The 20188-nt window shown below is 38.8% G+C and overlaps 1 protein-coding gene across 2 annotated transcripts in view; it reads left to right on the forward strand.

The window, feature by feature from the left end:
- Positions 1-20188, forward strand: part of Klf12 (Kruppel like factor 12) — a 355582-nt gene that overhangs the window by 115458 nt on the left and 219936 nt on the right. For both annotated transcript variants that reach the window (XM_042685420.1, XM_042685421.1), the window contains exon 2: positions 5646-5709. In XM_042685420.1, coding sequence (XP_042541354.1) covers positions 5677-5709 — 33 coding nt within the window. In that variant the 5' untranslated portion in view covers positions 5646-5676. The remainder of the gene's footprint in view (positions 1-5645; positions 5710-20188) is intronic.

Below are 20188 nucleotides of genomic sequence, written 5' to 3' on the forward strand. Positions count from 1 at the left end.
TAGAAACCTTGATACTTAGCATAGGCAAGCTGGAGACCTGTGTAATATCACAGATTTGGCAGGGACAAAGTTCCTTCCTTCATTTTAAAAGTTAGGCACCTGGATTGATTATGTAATAAACTTCTTTATGTGGTTGTCCCCATTCTCCTTTCTAGTAGTTCTGGAAAACGCAAGGTCACAAGGCATGAAGCTGTGATTTATAAATCTAGGAGACAGTATCCCAGAAGGGACTGCTGTAACTGCCCCAGAATTCATGCAAGAAACACAGAAGAAAACTAATTTTGGACAGAGAATGGAATATCGGACTACTCACATATAAAACTTGTTTCTCTGTATTTAAATATACAGAGAGGGATTTTCAGAAGAATTAGCAACAATATAAATTTTGATCCTGAAGTTATTATATGTGTATTGGTGTGTGTGTAGTATGTATATATGTATGTACGTACGTATGTACATGCATACGCATGTATGTATATATGTATGTATGTATGTATTAGTAGTTTTAATAGTATTATTATGGGTACTGGAGTTTGAATTCATCATCTCATGTTTGTTAGGCAGGTAATTCTGTCTAACTTGAGGCATGACTCTAACCCTTTGATCTTCAGTTGTTGTTTGAATACTGTTGCAAAGTTTTGCCCAGGCTAGCCTTGGACCATGATTCTCATATCTGTACCTCCCATGTGTTTGCAGTTATACCTGGAGCTACCATGCCCTACTTACTTGTGGACATGTTACCTTGATAACTTTCTCAGGAGGCTGACCTCTACCCATGATCTTCCTGATCTCCATCCAAGCAGCTGCTAGGATTCTTGGTTCATTGTGGCCCATTAGCATGGCCCAGTCCTGAAGTGCTTAAATTATTAAACAATAACCTGTGAAGACTGAGAATCTAAGATCATTTTGGTTGTGATGAATAGCTAACAACCCGGTTCTGTGGCATGACACTGTCTCTACACCATTGTGATCTTATTCCAGAGTTTCCATATTGTTAAGGTAGATATCATCTCCTCTTGTGAAGGCCAGGGTCATGTCTATTGTCTTGGAAGTACTGTCTTTGAATTCTAAGAAAGCTTTGATGGTCATGTGGGGAAATTTTAAGTGGTGGGGGTGGAAAGTGAAGAACTTAGAAAACCATTCTCTATTGCCTTAGCTACTCAACTACATTTACAACTGGAATTTCTTCACTCTCCCCTACAGCACGTGTATTTACTCATGGTTCAAAATAGTGGCATTTTTGTTTAAAAGCAGATTTAAAAATCAAAATGTAAGTTGATGGCATTTCTTATTTCTCATGTTCTCTACACCTAAACCAAATGCCTCATTCTTTCTGCTGCTCTCCACCTAGAGCTGAGCATATTTGGAAGTAAGAACCATGACATGTGTGCTGAATGTGTTAATGAGGTCACTGGCCTTTGAAACATTTGTGCTTTGGGGAGACTAACTGGATGATTTCAGAAACCTATTTGGCAGAGCTGAGTACATTTAATTTGGAGATGGATACGATATTAACTGTTATTGGAACTAAGCAGGTTTTCTATTTTCTATCATGGTTTGGATGGGGATTTGGAAGCAACCGAAAGGCCCCTCAGCATGCATAAACTTGGGACTTCATCTGTTCTATCATGGGGCCTCCCTTTAGGGAAATTTAGTTTTTCCTGTTAAATATTTCAGCTGTTGATAGAGTCACAGTTCATATGTATATGACACGTTAAGGTTTTAGAGATGGCTATGCAAATATTGCCCCAGTTAGGGTAGGCTGGGCAGATACAGCAAAAGTGATCCCCATTTATATCTGTAGAGAAGAACACTGGGCCTTGATGTTATTGAATGAGATGCTTAAGATCACAAAGTGAGGAGATGATAGGTGCTGGCTGTCACAACTTGAAACTGTTTCCATTTTCCTGCCTTTTTGTGCTACTTAAGTTTATGCTACTTAAAGTATGACAGATAAAGGAGACAGATAAAGAGCCAGAAGATCTTGAACATTCCTTTAGATGTTGAATTAGTTACAAAGCAGAAATTAGTCTTATACCCAGGTTCTCTCCAGTTTTAAACTACGGTAGTATATATTTTAAATTGTGGGTGATTGTGAGGCTAAATCATAAGATAAGCCAGGAGGACTATGCAGTAGAATTTGGGATGGAAATAGTGGCTGACATTATCTCATTAGACACATTGGGCACAGACTAGGCCTCTGATCAATTTCATCATGGTCAAATGGATCAACTGCAGAACTGTCTTCAACAAATGCTAGCTTTGGGATATTTTTAGATTTAAAAAATACTGTAAAAAGGTTTGACCTTGTGTTGTGCGTAGTTTACATAATTTAATGTTTAGTTTTGTATTAACTAATTGTCCCTCGGGTACGGATTGTATAATTAAAGCCTAATTTACTTGGGTAATAAATGTAGAAGGAAATTTTCTTCATTTGATTTTTTTTCTTCCATTTTTCAGTATTAGCTTCAGTCATTCGTGCTACACGTGGTGATTGGTCGGTTCAAATTTGTCTGACCCTTTGCTATATATTGGGGGACAAAGCCAAGAACGGCACCATGGAAACTCTTCCTTGTCCCGGTAGGGATGGAATCGACTCACCTGAGAATAGTGGTGTAGGATGAGGTTGCCTGGCTGGAGAGGTAGCTTTGGTGGGGTCTACAGAAGGCATCTTTTACTGATTCCTCTCCTGATAATTTGGGGTAGAGTGGGCATTTTTTTTTTTTTTTCTGGTTGCACACAGGTCTTACCCTGGCTCACAGAGATCCCTAGTTCATAGAGGATTTACACGGAAAGATGTTAACGCATTATTGACACTAAAACTTACGGAGCAAATAATGATATATTACTGCAATTAACTAAAGCATTTTACATGAAGCATCCATCTGTGGTAAAACCACAAGAAAATCATGGCATAGGCTTCCCTTCATACCTGACAAGAGTTGGTGCCAGGAGCCTCTGTGGATACCAAAATCTGAGGTCATTTAAGTCTGTTACCTATCTCCATCTACCATGTCCATCTGTACTTTAAATCATATTCACAGGACTTGCAGTACATAATTCTGTGCAGATGCTATGTGATAATGTTTAGAGAAAAGTGAAAAAGCCTAAACTTTGTACATATTCAGGACAGATGAAAATAATTCCTTTTTGGTCTGATGTTTTTGCTCATTGGCTAGCACTCTACCAACTGAGCCATGCCTCCAACCTGGAATTTGTTTCTCTTTGGTATTTTTTAATGTGTGGTTAGTTGAAATCTGTGGATGTGGAACTGTATAGATTGAGGGCTGATTGTATTTTAAAATAGGAAAAGCTTATCAGGATCACACTTGGGTGTATATTGAAACACAATACAAGTTTAATCTCAGTATTGAAGCACTTGTGCATTCTTCCAAGAAATTGGAACAGATTGGGCCAGATATATTTAGAAGGCTAGGGAACAAACAAAAAACAAAACAATGAGATTTTTTTGATGAGATCAGGGTTTCTCAGATGACTTCTGTTTGTTGTTGCTTGTTTGGTGGTACTGGGTTTGAATTCAGGATTCTGTTACATTAGAACTAAGCTACCATCTCCCTCCTTGCTTTTCTTTAGTTGATTTTCAGATAGAATCACACATTTTTTGCCTAGGTCTCCTGAGTAATTGGAATTATAAATATGAGGCATTACACTAGTGGTGTCTTAGATGAGTTTTAAAGCTTGTCAAAGGGTACTGTATTGTGATTTCATAAACTTAAACTGAAGAATTGTACTCTGAATTCAAGAGAATATTTCTAGACTGTCACTATAATTTTTTTTTTTTTGGTCGGTCATGGGACTTGAACTCCGGGCCTGAGCATTGTCCCTAAGCTCTTCAGCTCAAGGCTAACACTCTGCCACTTAAGCTACAGCGCAACTTCATTGTCACTATAATATCGGTATGTCACATTGATTTTTTTTTTTCCTGGGCCTACGGCTTGAACTCAGGGTTTGAGTGCTGTCCCTGCGCTCTTTTGCTCAAGGCCAGTCTTTTACCACTGTGAGCCACAGCTCCACTGCTGGTTTTTGAGTAGCTAATTGGAGATTAAAGTCTCATGGGGACTCTCCTTACCTTGGCTGACTTTGAACCACGGTCCTCAGATCTCTGTCTCCTGAGTGGCTAGAATTACAGGGGTGAGCGACTGGTGTGACTGGTCACACTGATTTTTTTTTTTTTAAGTAGCATGTTGCAGTATATATTAGGGAGGCATATTTTGAGGGCAGAGAGGGAAGGAAAACCAACACTTCTGTGTTCTCCCCAAGGCTTAGTGGATGAGTGAGTGAATTCTGGCTCTGTTAAGATATATGGAGACACAGACAGGAGACTAGGCTCACTGCTATAGTGCATAGACATTGACACAGAATGGTGCCCCTAAGAACTTCCAGGGCATGGTCCCTCTTGAATCTAGTTCCAAACCAAAAGAAGGAAAAGGAACTGTGCCTAAGAAGCTGGCTCCACTTGAATGCCAAAGAAAATTTGCCTCATGGAATGGAAATTCTGAAGCATGTTATATAATGCCGAGCTATTAAATACACTTGTAAGATATATCCCATATGGAGCAAATAGTCTGCTATAATCTGAATTTTGCAGTCCAGGAACATTTAATTATATCGGGTGAAATGCAAGTGATCCTGGAAATTTGAGACTCTTGACAAATCCAATCTATATTGACTTAAATTTTTATTTGTTTTAAGATGTGCTATAAGAATTTACCTCACAGAGTTTAGAAAATTTACTTGAGTATTGATTGGCCAACACAGAGCTATCAATATATTCATATTAATTCTTCTGCACATTTATAACAGTTTTAAACAGGGGGGAAAACATTTCCAGAGTAAAACAGCATTAAAAAAGAATTCTTAATTGCTCAGAAAAAAATGGAGCCAAATTGTTAGAGTTTGAGTATTTGCGATTTCTCATTCGAGAATTCACACATAAACTGAGTTTGGCATTTTCTCTTTTCTGTCTCATGCTATGTTTTCATTTCTCGCTCACCTAGGACTCCTGCACTTGTATGCCTAGAATATTTCTGTAGTGTCACAACTGGCATTCCTTCCTCTGTTTTCTCACATCCCCCCTCTGCCCCCTGGCCTTTAACTCTGAGCCTGGACACTGTCCCTAAATTCCTCTTGCTCAAGGCTAGCACTCTACCACTTGAGCCTCAGTGCCACTTCTGGTTTATGAGTAGTTAATTGGAGATTAGAGTCTCAAGGATTTTCCTACCTGAACTAGCTTCAGATCACGACCTTTTGATCTCACCCTCCTGAGTAACTACGTTTACAGGCGTGAGCCACCATCTCATTCCTGCCTTGCCTGCTTCCTGGCTGTGAAAAAACAAGCCATAACCAAACAGTATACTACTGTTTGATTGACTATTACTTTTACTTTTTCATTCCACTCATCAAGAGCTTCATTAACTATACAATTAAGAATTTGCTTCCCTTTTTGAGTGCTTTCTTTCTTTCTTTTTTTTTTTTTTGGTGGTCATGGGACTTGAACTCTAGGCCTGGGCGCTGTCCCTGAGCTCTTCAGTTCAAAGCAAGCCACAGCACCACTTGCTTCCCTTTTTAACAATAGAAGATTGTCAACTTGTAGCATTTAAACTTAGCCTATCTTTGTCTTTCAGGATCCATGTGACGCCAGAATCAAATGGATGAATGAATATCCCTATGAAGAGAAAAACAATAAAGGTTGGTTATTCGAACTGTATAATTGCATTGCAGGTATTACCCTGTAGAAAAGGTTCTGTTGGGAAGTTATTCACATTAAAACATTTCTTTGACTGATTAGATGAGATACTGGTCAATCCTGGTACACATACATCTATCTATAAAATACAATTTTTCTGGGGCTGGGAAGGTGGCTCAGTGGTAGCGCGATTGCCTTGCATACATGAGGCCCTGGGTTCGATTCCTCAGCACCACATAAGCAAAAAGAAAAAAGCCAGAAGTGGCACTGTGGCTCAAGTGGTAGAGCGCTAGCCTTGAGCTGAAGAGCTGAGGGACAGCACCCAGGCCCAGAGTTCAGGCCCCACGACCGCCCGCCCCCTCCCCCGTCCCCGCCCCCGCCCCCCCCCCCCCAAAAAAAATACAATTTTTCTTTTTTGACACCTTAACTTTAATATCTTAAGAAGGCAGCCAGCAAATGCAACTGTCATTCTTTTCTAGGACTTTTATTTAATGTTGTAGTTACAGAAGGGTGGAGATCACTGAATAGCATCATATGCTGTTGCAGAAGAGAGTGGAGCAGAGGGGATGAATGGAACTGTGGTGGAGGTAGTGAATTTGTTCATCATAGGACATGTATGGAATATCACAATGTAACCTCATATTTATGTTAATTCAAAATTAAAACAATAAATGCACATTAAAGAAAATCATAGCTGGGGGCTGGGGGCACATGCCTGTAATCCTAGCTACTCTGGAGGCTGATATGATAGGATCTTGGTTGGAAGCCAGCTGGGGGAGCAAAGTCCCCTGAGGTTCTTATCGCCAAATAACCACTTAAAACCTGACAGTGGAACTGTTGCTCAAAGTGGTACAGTAGTAGTAGTCTTAAGCAAAATATCTGAGGGACAGTGCCCAGGCCTTGAGTTCAAGCCCCAGGACCATTAAAAAGAAAGAGAGAGAGAGAGAGAGAAAGAAAGAAAGAAAGAAAGAAAGAAAGAAAGAAAGAAAGAAAGAAAGAAAGAAAGAAAGAAAGAAAGAAAGAAAGAAATCATTAGCTGGGTGCTGGTGGCTTATACCTGTAATCCTAGCTTCTCAGGAGGCTAAGATCTGAGGATTGTGGTTTGAAGCTCGTCCAGGCAGGAGAGTCCCTGAGACCTTTATCTCCAATTAACCACTAGAAAACCAGAAATGGCTCTATGGCTCCAACCAGAGAGCTCAGGGACAGTGCCTAGGCTTGAGTTTAAGCCCTAGGACTGTTTAAAAAAATCATTAGAGAAATGGAAAGCCACTTAATGACACCTGATGACTGGTCCCAATAAAAAGCCATATATTACAAGGGAGGAGGCAACAATGCTTGATAAGAAATGTACGCATTACCTTGCTCATGTAATTGTAACTCCTCTGTACAGTATTTTCACAATAAAAAATTTTAAAAAGCCAGATATTGTATAATAAACACCAGCTCCTCAGATAATAACCCTAAAACTCATCTGACATCCTGTGTGGTTGCTGGCCTGTTTTGTTCTACATGCTTCTGTAGGTTTAGCTTTCCCCTGAGGAACCGAGAGACCCTCTTCTCCACGCCGCGTTCGCAGAGTCATGGGCAGTTCTCAATTAGAGGAGACAGAACTCTGAGAATATTGGTAGTAATGCATTTCTGGGCATTGCTTTATTTGTGGTAGTTGTTTGTGTTCTTCTTGTACCTCATAGTTGATAAACTATAGAAATCATAGGTAATACCAAGGAAATTACCTACATTCTCTAAAGCTTTTACATTGGACAGGTCTGGTGCAAAAAAAAAAAATGTGCTCCTGACTACACAGTACATCTAATTTCCAGGTTCTGTCCCCACTTATTCTCATGACGTTCAAGCACATGTACATCACACCACGTCTTTCTGCCGGCCTAATAGTTGCTTACGAATGGATTTTCTCTACTGTCGCTTCCACTTGAAATCGCTGCCTTCCATCCTTGCCGCTGTGTTTCTGCTTTCTATTGCTTGTCCCTGCCAAATGTTCAGAGGGATTATCAGCGCAGAGATGGTACCAGGAAACTAAATGGGATCTGGAACAGTTTCCCTTTATGACCTTAGTCGTGTCTTTGGGGGTGCATTTGCATTTTGAGGCCAAGTGTTCAGCATCCTTTTGTGTTCATGTGCTAGTATGCCTGTTGGCTATGGAGATGAGGATGGGAAATGGGAAACCTAGTTTTTGGCATATTTTCCTGGTGTAAATACTGTGGTTGACTTCAGTGGTTCATTTGTTAACTTGCTTGCAAGATTCTTTAAAATTTAACAATCGACATTTATGAGCTGGAGGTAAAGGAGCTCAGCATATCCTGAAGATTGTTTACAAAGTAAAGTCAACATTATGTGTTCCTTAAAGTTAGTGGGACTTGCCTTACTTCATCTTTGTATCAATATGGAAATGCTCTGCATGGATAATCACACTTAGCCCTCTCTTTAATAAGTGGTGGTGATGTAGTTATTGCTTTGTTTACCTTCGGTGGTCTTTAAATTATTAAATTATTATATATCAATGAATTCATGTTCGCTTTGTAAAATTACATAAATGCTCACAGTGTTACTGTTCTGTAACTAATTTCAGTGTAAAATCCATGATGACGTCAGGGACAATCTGGTTGTTAGAGTGTACCCTGAAGAAATACTGTGGTTGGCTAGAGTGTATTATGTGTGAATTGTCCTCCTTCTCCCTCCATCTCTCCTTTTCTTCTCTTGTGTACTCTCTCTCCCTTTCTTCTTTTGTGTACCAGCCCTTCTATTGTGTGCCAGTACTGGTGCTTTAACTCAGGGTTTGGGTGCTGCCTTTAAATTTTTATTTTTTTGCCCAGGTCTGGCACTCTACCAGTTTAACCATAGCTCTACTTCTGGCTTTTTTTTTTTTTTTTTGAGACTCATAGATTTTTAATACCTGGTCTGGTTGCAAACCTCTCAGATCTAGCTTCCTGATTGGTTAGGATTACAGGTGTGATTCTTTCTGCCTCACAGATAATTGCTTATGACTTCCAATTTCTTATCATGGTAGTAGCAGCTAGAATTTCACTTCATGTGTTTGTTTCACTGAGCATTTTATTAAAATAATTTTCATCCTTACCTTTAGTTGTGATTTCCTTTGAACAGAGGATAATACATAATGCACTGATGCTTCATTTTAAGTCTGTTTTAATCTGCTGCTGTTTTTACCAAGTCTGATTCAGAGAGAAAATAGTAGAGATTAAAATTTTATATTTTTATAGTTTCTGAGTAGTTTTTTGGTTGTTGTTAGTGTTGCTGAGGTTTGAACACAGCACTTGCTAAGTTTTGTTCCAGTCACTGGACTCCAGTCCCAGGTTTTGCTGATTATTTTTGAGATTTTTTTTTTCCAAATATGATCCTTCTACTATACGCCTCTCAAGTAGTACATTGAAAAGGTCAGAATTAAAATAAAGTTTAAAACCTGCCAACAGTGGAAACAATATTAACATATTCTTCCTAGATTAAAAGGGATGTGATTATGAATCATACCACTTTGAGACCTTGCTAGCTTGTTAGCAGATAAAAATCTTGCTGAGAGCCACAGGGTATCATGGGTGTGCCTTTATGCTTAGATTTTAAGATACAAATAATCAATTTGAGATTTATAAACATTTCATTGTGTCAGAGAGTCTGACTTGCAAGAGTTGTCTTTATCTGCTTTTTTATTTTTTTATTTAAAAAGTGTGTGTTAGTCACTAGTGGCTCATTCCTATAATCCTAGCTCAAGAGGCTGAGGTCTGAGGATCTTAGTTCAAAACCAGTCTGAGCGGGAAAGTTGTAGAGATTCTTATCATCAGTTAACTAGCAGAAATGCTTGATTGGAGGTGTGGCCCAAGTGATGGAGCTCCAATTAAGAGCAAAAATGCTAAGCAAGAGAACAAATTTCCATTTGAACTACCACCACCCTCCTATACACATACACTCCATTTGTATTAGGTTCTTTCTTTACTCAGTTTTATTGCACTATACTTTTTCCTTTTACCATGTGTTATGTGAAAACATCATATAAATTCCAAAAATTCCTTCATGTTTCTTGTTCACAAACAGTAGCATAAACAGAATAGCTCAATAGCTATGCACATATGACCATATAAGATAATGCCAAGCAAAAGAGGTTTTTCTTTGTTGTTGTTGGTTTTCTCATGATTTCTTTTTTTTCTTTTGTGGCCCCCCCCCCCCCCCAACCATGGTTTATTCCCTGTTGTCACTGTTGTCATTTGATTTTGGTACCCTGGGTATATATACATTTTTCTGAACTAGGGAAGGGAACAGGAACAACAAAATGGTGAGACAAAGGACAATGGGGAAACCTATGCAACAGTGTTACTCAAGACAATATGTTGGAAATGATTTGTACAACTTGGAGGAGGGGTTGGGGGGGAGGGAAAGAGAAAAATGGGGGAGGGGGTAAACAGACAAGAAATGTCTGTTACATAAGTAAGATTACTTATGTAACTGTAACCCCCTTGACAATAAAATTTAAAATAATAATAACAACAACAAACCTGGTGACATAATTCTAACTCATGTCAGCAGTTGCTGTTAGAATGGTGCTGTGTTGGGGACCTGGCTGCCGGCTCTGCTTCCTTGGCTTTCCTTGCCATTTCATCTGTTTTCTCAGTGCTTCTCAGCAGCTGGCTTGGAGCAGATGTTCAGAACATAGACATGCAAACACATCAGACCAGTTTGTCAGAGTTGACATTAAAACTGTTGCTCTGTGATTACATCTGATAAACATTTTAAACCACTTGGCATTTTTCAGTGGGGGTGGTTTTTCACTTTTTTTTTTCTATTTGGAAACTAGAAGAACCATAGCAAACCCTTCTGAAAGTGCTCCATTCCATACCCAGAAAGCTTTGTTGTGTTGTGGTAGGTGTGCAGTGTGCTGACTTTCACTTGCTTCCTATGATGTCCTGAAGTGTACTAGTTACACGACCTCAGAAGATGTGACCACTGCCATTCAGCTTTCCTTCCATTTTGAAATAGTAGTCATGAGTGCCCAGAAAGCCTTAGTTCATAGTTCTTGTTTTGAAACAGGGTCTTGCCATGTAGCCCAAACTGTTTTCAAATTCCCAGTTCCCCTGCCTCAGTCCCCTGTGTACATGGATTATAGACATGTACCACTTTGCCTGGTGCACCACAGTTCATATACTTGAAACACCAGGTCAACACTGGGATGCTATAATTGCAGATAGATCATCTGCCTCTAGGCAGTAAATGTGAGCATGTACATGCACGCATACAAGCACACAAAGCCAATTCTTGGCTCTATAGGAATATCTGTATGATCTCAGACCTATGCTTCCTCATTTGTAAACTTTTTAAATTTTCTCACCTAAAATGTGGATCTGATCACATCTGGCATGCCTAATTTCAAAGCTGTTTTGCAGGCAAAAGAAAATGATGTACTTTTGGGAAAAGTTTAAAGCTGTGGAACATAAGAGGTGTGTGTGTGTGTGTATCAGTGTGTCAGTGATTTGATATCACACATTAAAGATTCATGCATTGTATGATTCTTCTACACAATGTCAAAGATTTGCAGAATATTCTAGAATTACCCTCAAGCATGCTGGGAAGTCATATCCTCTGTGGCCTCCAGGGTATATTGCTGCTGTCTGTTGGAACTGGTGGGTTATGCGAGCATTATGTGAAATTCTCCTGGCCACTTCGTACTTCATATTTCATCCATCCTATTTCTGAGCGCATGTCATTTGTATGACAAGTTTTTTCTTTCATGGAGCCAAAGCAACAGATCTGAGAATGATACAAGCTAGTAGATACATCTCAGTTTTTATTCAGATATCCTGAATTAGGTCACTTCAGCTTCATGTCCTCATTTATCTTATCTGGGAAATGAGAAGAAAATCGTATGCAGGGTTTTGAAGAAGATTATAGAATTGTTGGAGTAGAATAGCTTTATTTGAAAAGATGATGCACTGCTCATTTTAAAAACACTAAAGCATGCAAAGCCCATCTCCTTCCTGCCTCGAACCATCTGATAACATTTCATGAATATCATTTGTAGCATCTCTGTGTGCATAAATACAAGTAAGTGCTGATGGTTTTATAGTCATAGCATCACATTCAGACTTTACATTTCCACAGATATAGGCCCGTATTTATTCTGTGTTTTTTTTTTTTTTTTTTTTCTGGTTACTTCCAAACCATCCATAAGAAACCAATTAAAGGAGTTATTATTAATTTTAATTTAATGTCCTTTTACCAAATGATGATACTAATAAGTAGGAGCTGGGAGAACAACTTTCAGATCCGATTCTGGTAATTCTGTTAAAAACAACTGAATTTGACTTTCACTAACATTTTTTTGACCTTTTTTTTTGTGTGTGTTTGATGTGAAAATTAGGAAAATTAATGACATTACTAGTCTCCCCCCCCCCCCCCCTTTTTAAACTAGTCTTTTTTTGGGTCCGGTCCTGGGGTCTGAACTCTGGGCCTGGGCGATGTCCCTCAGCTCTTCAGCTCAAGGCTAACGCTCTACTACTTGAGCCACAGCACCACTTCTGGCTTTTTTCCTTTTTGCTTATGTGGTGCTGGAGAATCGAAACCCAGGGCCTCAGGCATGCAAGTCAAGCGCTCTACCACTGAGCCAACTTCCCAGCCCTTAAACTGGTCTTTTAAATTAAGGTTCTTAATAATAGTTACATTCTTAGCCTTGTCAGAGTAGCTCCTGCCTATAATCCTAACTAATCCTGAGATCTGCTATCTTGTTATCCTTGTAATGCTGAGAGCTGAGGACCCGAGTTCAGTGTCAGGCTGACCAGGATAATCTGTTAACCAGCAAAAGCTGCAAGTAGAGTGCCAGCCTTGAGCAACAAAAACAAAAACAAAAAAAAAAATTAAGGGATAGTGTGGCCAGGCCTTGAGTTCCAGTCCCCGTACCCACACAAAAAGAAAAATGCTTACTTTCTGATTTTTAACTGTTACCAGATATATTGAGCATTAATATATCCCTCAGAATATGAAAAACAGATTTCATTGCCATCTGTGATTTGGTATAACTTTTGAAGGCAAAGTAATCTTTTCTTCTTTGCTAGTTTCCTTCATTACTCAAGATGTCCATAGACTCCTGTGTGTGCCTGTGCTGGTGTGTGTGTTTGCCATTTCTGCCCAAACTCATGTTTTTGCTTGGCTGTTTCATTTAGGTCTAGAACTCTACTACTTGAACTAAATCTCTGCTTCTGTTTTGTTGTTGTTGTTTGTTTGTTTGTTTACCCCCTAGTTACTTGGAGGTGATGTCTCAGGGACTTTCCAGGTCAGCTTTGAGCTACAATCCTCAACCTCTGAATAGCTAGGATTATAGGTTTGAGCCACTGGCACCTGACTCACAGACTGCTTTTGATTAGGTCTTGGTTTTTACTATTCTATATCATTTTTTCCTTTAGATCTTGCCCTTCAACTTTGAATAGTTGAGTTAGTTGTCATATCGGAGATTTAAAAGTTATATTGTAATTACACTTTTTGATTCATTCTTCCTGGTTAATTGAAAATATGTATGGCATTTCTCCTTGGTATTTCATATCTGTGTTTTTTTCATATCTTTAACTTTTATTTTACTTGCTGTGCTTTCCCATTGATCAGTTTTTTTCTTACTGTGATTTCAGTCAAGGTCTTATATTTTGTTGCTCCCAAAGTGGCATTCATCTCTGCAGTATTTCTTAAGCTTTGTTGGCTTATTTGCATTTCTTCTGATTGTTTTCTTCTTTATTTTTTGAACCCGTGTACTTCTTCCTGAATGCATGTTTTGTACCTCTTCTTTGGTCTTTTTTTTTTTTTTTAATTTATAAAAAAGTTTTACCTTTCTAAATTCTTCATCTGTTGGCTTGAGCTATTTCTCTGGTGCTGTTGGTCTTCACTGACCTTCTGCTTACATTTGTCTTGGTTTTGATATTTGCTGCTTTTACATGCTATTCCCCGATGACCTCACTTGATTATTGCCCGCCATTCCCTGGGGCCAGCATTTGCCAAAGTACAGATGAGCAGAGATAGTGGTGGTTGGAGTAGGACCCGGATGTATCCAAATCTGTGATTGGAGTTTGTTTCAAATCCTATGTAAATTAAGATGCCATGTTCATAGTCAGGTCCAGTGGCTCATAGTTGTAATCCTAACTACTTAGGAGGCTGAGATCTGAGGATCATGATTTGAAGCCATCCTGAGCAGGAAAAGTCCATGAGACTCCAGTTAACCACCAAAAAGCCAGAAGTAGTGCTGTGGCTCCAGTGGTAGAACACAAAAGTCTTGAGCACAAAAGTTCAAGGACAGCAACCAATCCCTCAGTTCAAACTGCAGGACGGGAACCAAAACAAACAAACAAAGACAAAAATGAAGATTCAGCGCCATATCCAGCAGTCCTGGATGAGGGAGGTGGCTCTATGAAATGGGTTCTGGTGTTTGCTTTCTCCTTGCTGCTTTCTCTTCTTTATGAGCTATTGAGTTTGTTTTCATGTGATTTTCATGTAGATGTGTGTTCTAACCAGAGTCACTAGATCATCCCTTGGTACCTGTGATTTGTACTTTTAGGAAATTATGTCTTGCCCAAGTTCTGAGGGAAGAAGAGCACACCAGCTTCCCGGGAAATAACATTTCCTACGTGGTGACAGGCATGCTTTGGCAGTTTGAACTTGCAACACTGGTTTCCTTTTTTATTTATTTATTAATTTTTATTTTTATTTTGTGTGTGTATATTCAGTAAATTGGAGAATTTCTTCCTTTTTCTTTTTTTAAATTCTTGCTTTTGTTCTTCAAGTTGCCTTCATATTTTTGTATTTTATTTGTTTATTTTGATTAAGTATCTTACTGTGTAGCCCAAGCTTGTTGCTGCTTTAGACTCCCAAGGACTGGGATTACAAGTGTGTTTTATCATGCCCAGTTTCACTGGGTTGTCAAAGGAGGCAATAAAAAGTTTTTACCCTGTAATTTGTAAGTTCTGGGGCTTGAACTCAGGGTCTAGGCACTGTCCGTGAGCTTCTTTTACTCAAGGCTAGTGTTCTACCACTTGAGCCTTGGTGTCACTTCCCACTTTTTTGGAGTGGTTAATTGGAGATAAGAGTCTCACTTTTTTGCCTAGACTGGCTTCAAATGTGATCCTCACACCTCAGCCTCCTGATTATCTGGGATTGTAGGAGTGAGCCACCAGGGCCTGTCTATTTTATTACTTTTAACAGGTGTTCCTTTTCAGGCACTGAAGGGAACATTTGGAGAGTACTGAAGTTGATGTAAGGATTAAAGATAGTGCTTTGTATGAGGCCTGCTAGTTCATTCCTGATTCTTTTTGAGCTTAATCACGTTTCTATATTTCAATTGCCCATCACGGATGAGGGGAATGGTAATACTGCCTACTCCTTAAGGTTGTTATGAGAGTTAAATAGGAAAAAGTGCATTTCTGGTGTATGCTTGTAGTCTTTACTACTTGGGAGGCTTAAATAAGAGGGTTGCTTGAGTCCAAGTTCAAGACTCATCTCAGTAATGCAGCAAGACATAGTCTCAGATAGTCAGACAAGACTAACACCATACAGAATGTCTTATAGTTGTTAATACTCACTGAAATAGAATTTTTAAAAATTATTTTAAGTTATACAGTCTATTTGACTTTAGGAAAATTGGCTACAGAGGCCTGTGTTCCTATGTTTTCTTTACTGTGTTCAAAAAAACCAGCCTATGCAGTGCGACTTTTGTATCAGCATTTGATTTTAGGATCCAAGGACCTTGAATTTGTTCCTTTCTGTGGATCAGGAGCAGATACAGCTGGTTTTCTCTAGGAGGAAACACAATTCTGGAAGACACTGGATATACTGATTGTTGGCATGCACGTGCTGACTATTCCTCTCCTGTTTGTCATCAGAATCAGCAAGGACAGATTAAGCATTTCATATTTTCTAGACATTGGGATACATGTATACAGCTCTTCCCTCATGTCTTTGCTGTCTCAGGATAGACAGTAATTATTGTACCTTGATGTGATTAGTGCTGGCCTTGAACTCAAAATCCTGCCTGTCTCTAGAGATTATAGGCACATGCCTGGCCTATAATTTGAATTTTTTTTGTTGTTTTTGTTGTTAGTCCTGGGGCTTGAACTCAGGGCCTGGGTGCTGTCCCTGAGCCTCTTTGTGCTCAAGGCTAGCACTCTACCACTTTGAGTCACAGCTCCACTTCAGGCTTTTGACTGGTTAATTGGAGATAAGAGTCTCATGGGGACTTTTCTGCCCCTGAGTAGCTAGGGTTATAGGCATGAGCTATTGGCTTCCAGTTTTGGTTTTCTTTTCTTTCTCTCTTTTTTTAATTTGTAAGTTATTTTTAAACTAAATTGCAGATATAGTTCTTAGTGTTTAAATCAAGAACCTAGAGATCAAGACACTTTGCTTGGTCAGTTCTATTGTAGACTTCTTTTATGTGCTGAATTTTTTCCCCTGTGTATTAATATTACCAAACTTCAGATGTGAAGATGGAAAGTGTTATCAGTTCATCATAATTATGCTTATAAATTTCTTCTCCAGAGTATATTGTATAAAAGAGAATATGTAATTCTGGCTCCTGGCCTGTGCCAACATTTATCAGTCTCTGAAATACCGAGGAACTTTCACAAAGTTACACAATATTTATGGCAAAATTGAGGAACTATTTTATGACTTTTGCTTGTGCTTCCCTTTTAAAAAGTTCCTTTTGGGATAAAAAGACTCCAACAGAGAAGTTATGGTGGAGGTGGTACTTTTGAAAAGACTGTATAGAAGGGTAGGAACTGAGTCATTACAGGTAGAAAAGTGTAAGTGCAACTTACTTTTGAAGGAGCGGAATGCTTGATTTATGCCTATCATTTCTGTTGGTTCTATGCTAGAATTTCAATGCATTTTAAATACTTACAACCTGCCAAATGGGGTAGTGATTGAGCCCCATCTTGTCCCTTGATTGCTCTCAGTGGTGTTTGAAGACTGTTGAAACATCAGCTACTCAAAGATGGACCTGGCATGAATTTGTCATTCCCAGGGCCCATTGTTAGCATGTATCTCAGAAACAGGTAAAGAGACAAAAAGTTAGGAATGTCTGTGTTAGAAGCCAGAGCACTTACTTCTTGTTCTTCCATAAACAGGGCATGTTGCTATAATGCAAGAGCTTAATTATCATAGAAAAGTCTCTTTGTGGTTTTTGAATGAGAATTTGGAGCCCAGTGTGTTTCTTTGCATCTGTCTGAGAAACCGAAATGATAAAAGCCCGAATGGCCCCTTTTTGTAACCTGTAGTCTTCTCATGGAGTCTGTAGTAGAAGCTGATGTCAGTTCTGGCACAATAACAGCATCTTCCCTGATTTTCTTCTCAAGTCGTCTTGAAAACATCTATCTTAGAAATGTAGAGGCTTGCTGTTAGATGGCATTCCAAGAATTACATCATTTACCTGGCTAGTCAAAGGAGGAGGAAAAGAGCAATCAAATATATATCAATAGATTGGCAGGTTTGATAGAAAGGCCTACGAGGAACATGATTAGTTGATATTAACAGATTTTAAATTCCTGTGAATTTGTTTCTCATATTAGGCCCTGATATGTATCTTTGCAGTACATGTATGAATAAAGAAATAATGTAAAGTGTGAAAGAGAACCAAAAAAAGAGTGATAATGAGGAAAGATTGTACATATTAGCACTCAGTTTTAATCTCAGCTCATTGGGTAGCTGAGGCAGGAGGATCCTTTGAGTTCAACAGCTCAAATCTGGGCTATATATAGAGATGAAGGGAGAGAGGCAGAGAGGGTGGGGGAGAGGAAGAGAAGTGAGAGAAAGAAAAATCCAAAAACGAAGATTGAAGAAGTAAGAATCTGTGGCTTTTAAAAAGAAGAACATTTTCCTATGCAAAAAGTGTTCATAAGCAAAACAAATCCATGATTATATATAATAGATGAGAAAAAAATGAGATCCTGAGAAACAGACAGGTGAATCATCATATACAGTCTATAAATGTGGAAAATTGCTTGGGTTAAAGTTAATATCTAGTAGCAGAGGGGATGGTCTAGTTTCTTGGAGTTAGCTATGTAGAAAATGTCAACTTTCCTAAACACTTTCCTGAGCCTCAGCGCGGCTGTTTTGGTAAAAGTACCTTGGGTTTCCTTTAGGCTATTGTTCACTATAATAGCAACTGCTATGATAAAAGTGCTTTCCTAAAAACAATATTGAAGATATTTACAATGATTAGTCTCAACAATTACATACCCTCACACTTAGCAATAAGTTTTAAGTGTTAAATGTGCTTTTTGACCATTCTCTTTGCCTAAGCTTATGTTTCTTTTAAATGCACAGTGAACAAGAACAAAAAAAATGCTTTTGTGTTGAACTTTCAGAGGATTTCCCTCTGCTCACTTTTTCCTCATTTTTTTTTTTGTATTATAAATTAAGCTTCATTTATTTCCCTAACAATAAAATAATTGCTTCTGTGGCATGATGAATATAGTTTTCATCTTTTGCAAGATCCGTGTTTTGAAAAGTCTTACTTAACCAATGAAAAGAAGGAATCATTCTAGTTGAGAAAGCAGAGGTAAACATTCTCTCTGAGGTATTTGATATATACAAAAAGAATGAAGTAACTGGTATGTATATTATAAGGCATAATAACAAAAAGAAACTCAAGTCATGATTCCAAGTATTTTTAAAGTCCTTCTTTAGTCCTAGAAATGACCATTACAAGAATTTTATTTTATGTTACCACCTCGATTTTTATAATAATTTTCATTATATATAGGTTCATACTCAAAAGAGCTCATAGTATAATTCCTTAGAAAGGCAAAATCAAAGTTCAACAAACTAGACCACCAAGTAGGGTATACTCTAAAGGGTTGGGTTAGGGCCAAAGAGAAAGGTAGAGGAACGAAGAGGAGAAGAGGGGGGAACACAGTCAAGAATTCAATGTATAGCCTACAAAATTAAGATGAGTGAGGGAATGCATGGGTAGGGAGGGATGGGCGAGAATATTGAAAAGGCAACATTGATCAAGATACATTGTATTTATAAATGACAACTGCTTTGTACAACTACTTAAAGAAAATAATAAAAAGAAAAAACTATATTATTTACTTTTTGCTTGCTCTGGGACATATAAAATATGTGTATGTTCTTTTTGTGCATGTATATGTGTTGTTGCTACTGGAGCTTGAACTTAGGGCTTCCCCCACCCCCTCACAGCTGCTGTGCTCTGCCACTTGAGGTGTGCGTTCAGCCTGGCATTTTGCTTTTTAATTGGACTAGGAGAGAAATAGAAGTTCATGGAGGGAAAAAGAAAGGTAAATACTGCCAAAATAGGTAGATTATTTACAAGTTGGAAATTTGTAAGTGGAGCACCTGGGTCCTTGAAATGGTCCTTTTATCAGATTTGAAGTATTACAGGGACATGTTGTACCTGTTACATTATTCTTTTTAAGACATGTTCAGTGTCTCCACAGAAAGTCTTTAATTCTTGTTGCTTCAGAAGAAAAAAAAAAAACCCACCTAAGCCTCATATTTGAAAGAACTTACTGTTCAAGTCCATTCAGTAATTTCTTTTTTGTTGTTGGTGGTGGTAGTTGTCGTGGGTCTTGAACTCTGGGCCTGGGTGCTGTCTCTGAACTCTTCAGCGCAAGGCTAGTGCTCTGCCACTTCCAGCTTTCTGAGTGGTTTATTGGAGATAAGAGTCTCATGGATTTTCGCCCCCGGGCTGGCTTTGAACAGCGATCCTCAGATCTCAGCTTCCTGAGTGGCTAAGTTCAGGCGTGAGCCACGGGCGCCTGGCTAAATTCTTACCTTTTCGATGCTGTTTGCTAATTGAGCATGTGCTAGGGACCATGTTGTTTTGTTTTTGCCTTCATTCTTTTCTAGGAACTGGATGGGTTGAGTATCTCTGTAGTAAGTAGCTATAGTGGCTTTAAAGGCATTTATCCATACAGGGTGGAGGGAGACTGGTGAAATAAATTCTGTCACCTGCTTCGTAACACCATTGCTCAACAGTGGACTTGATACCGCTGGTGGTGGTTCTACAGGATTATAATAAAGCAGAAACATTCTTGCTGGCATGTGACGTTGTCGCTGCCCTAATGTTGTGAGCCCCATGCTTGCATGTTTGTGACAGTAAGTGTGTGTAAACAAATCTAATGTCCTGAAAGCACACACACTGAATTATATGGAGTTTGTAATACTAGAAATGATAGCAACCAACTGTGTTGGTGGTGCCTGTGTGTACTGTTCTTTTTATTTTTACTTCAGTGGGTACAACTACTGACAATTTTTTTCCACTCTAAAATACTGTAAGCCAGGCACCTGTGCTCACTCATCCTTCTTGGTTCAACCCAGGTGCTGTCACTCAGGCTTTCCATCTTCTCTCCCTTTAATTCCCATTCAAATGTTAATATTTGTGTTCATAGGAAGGATCAAAAAAAGTTATTTAAAAGCAGAGAAACTCATCAGAGTTCAACATTTCTGCCTTTATTCTGGCAGATG

The sequence above is a fragment of the Dipodomys spectabilis genome, unplaced genomic scaffold, assembly GCF_019054845.1.
Source record: "Dipodomys spectabilis isolate Male_0828 unplaced genomic scaffold, ASM1905484v1 ptg000095l, whole genome shotgun sequence".
NCBI lineage: Eukaryota > Metazoa > Chordata > Mammalia > Rodentia > Heteromyidae > Dipodomys > Dipodomys spectabilis.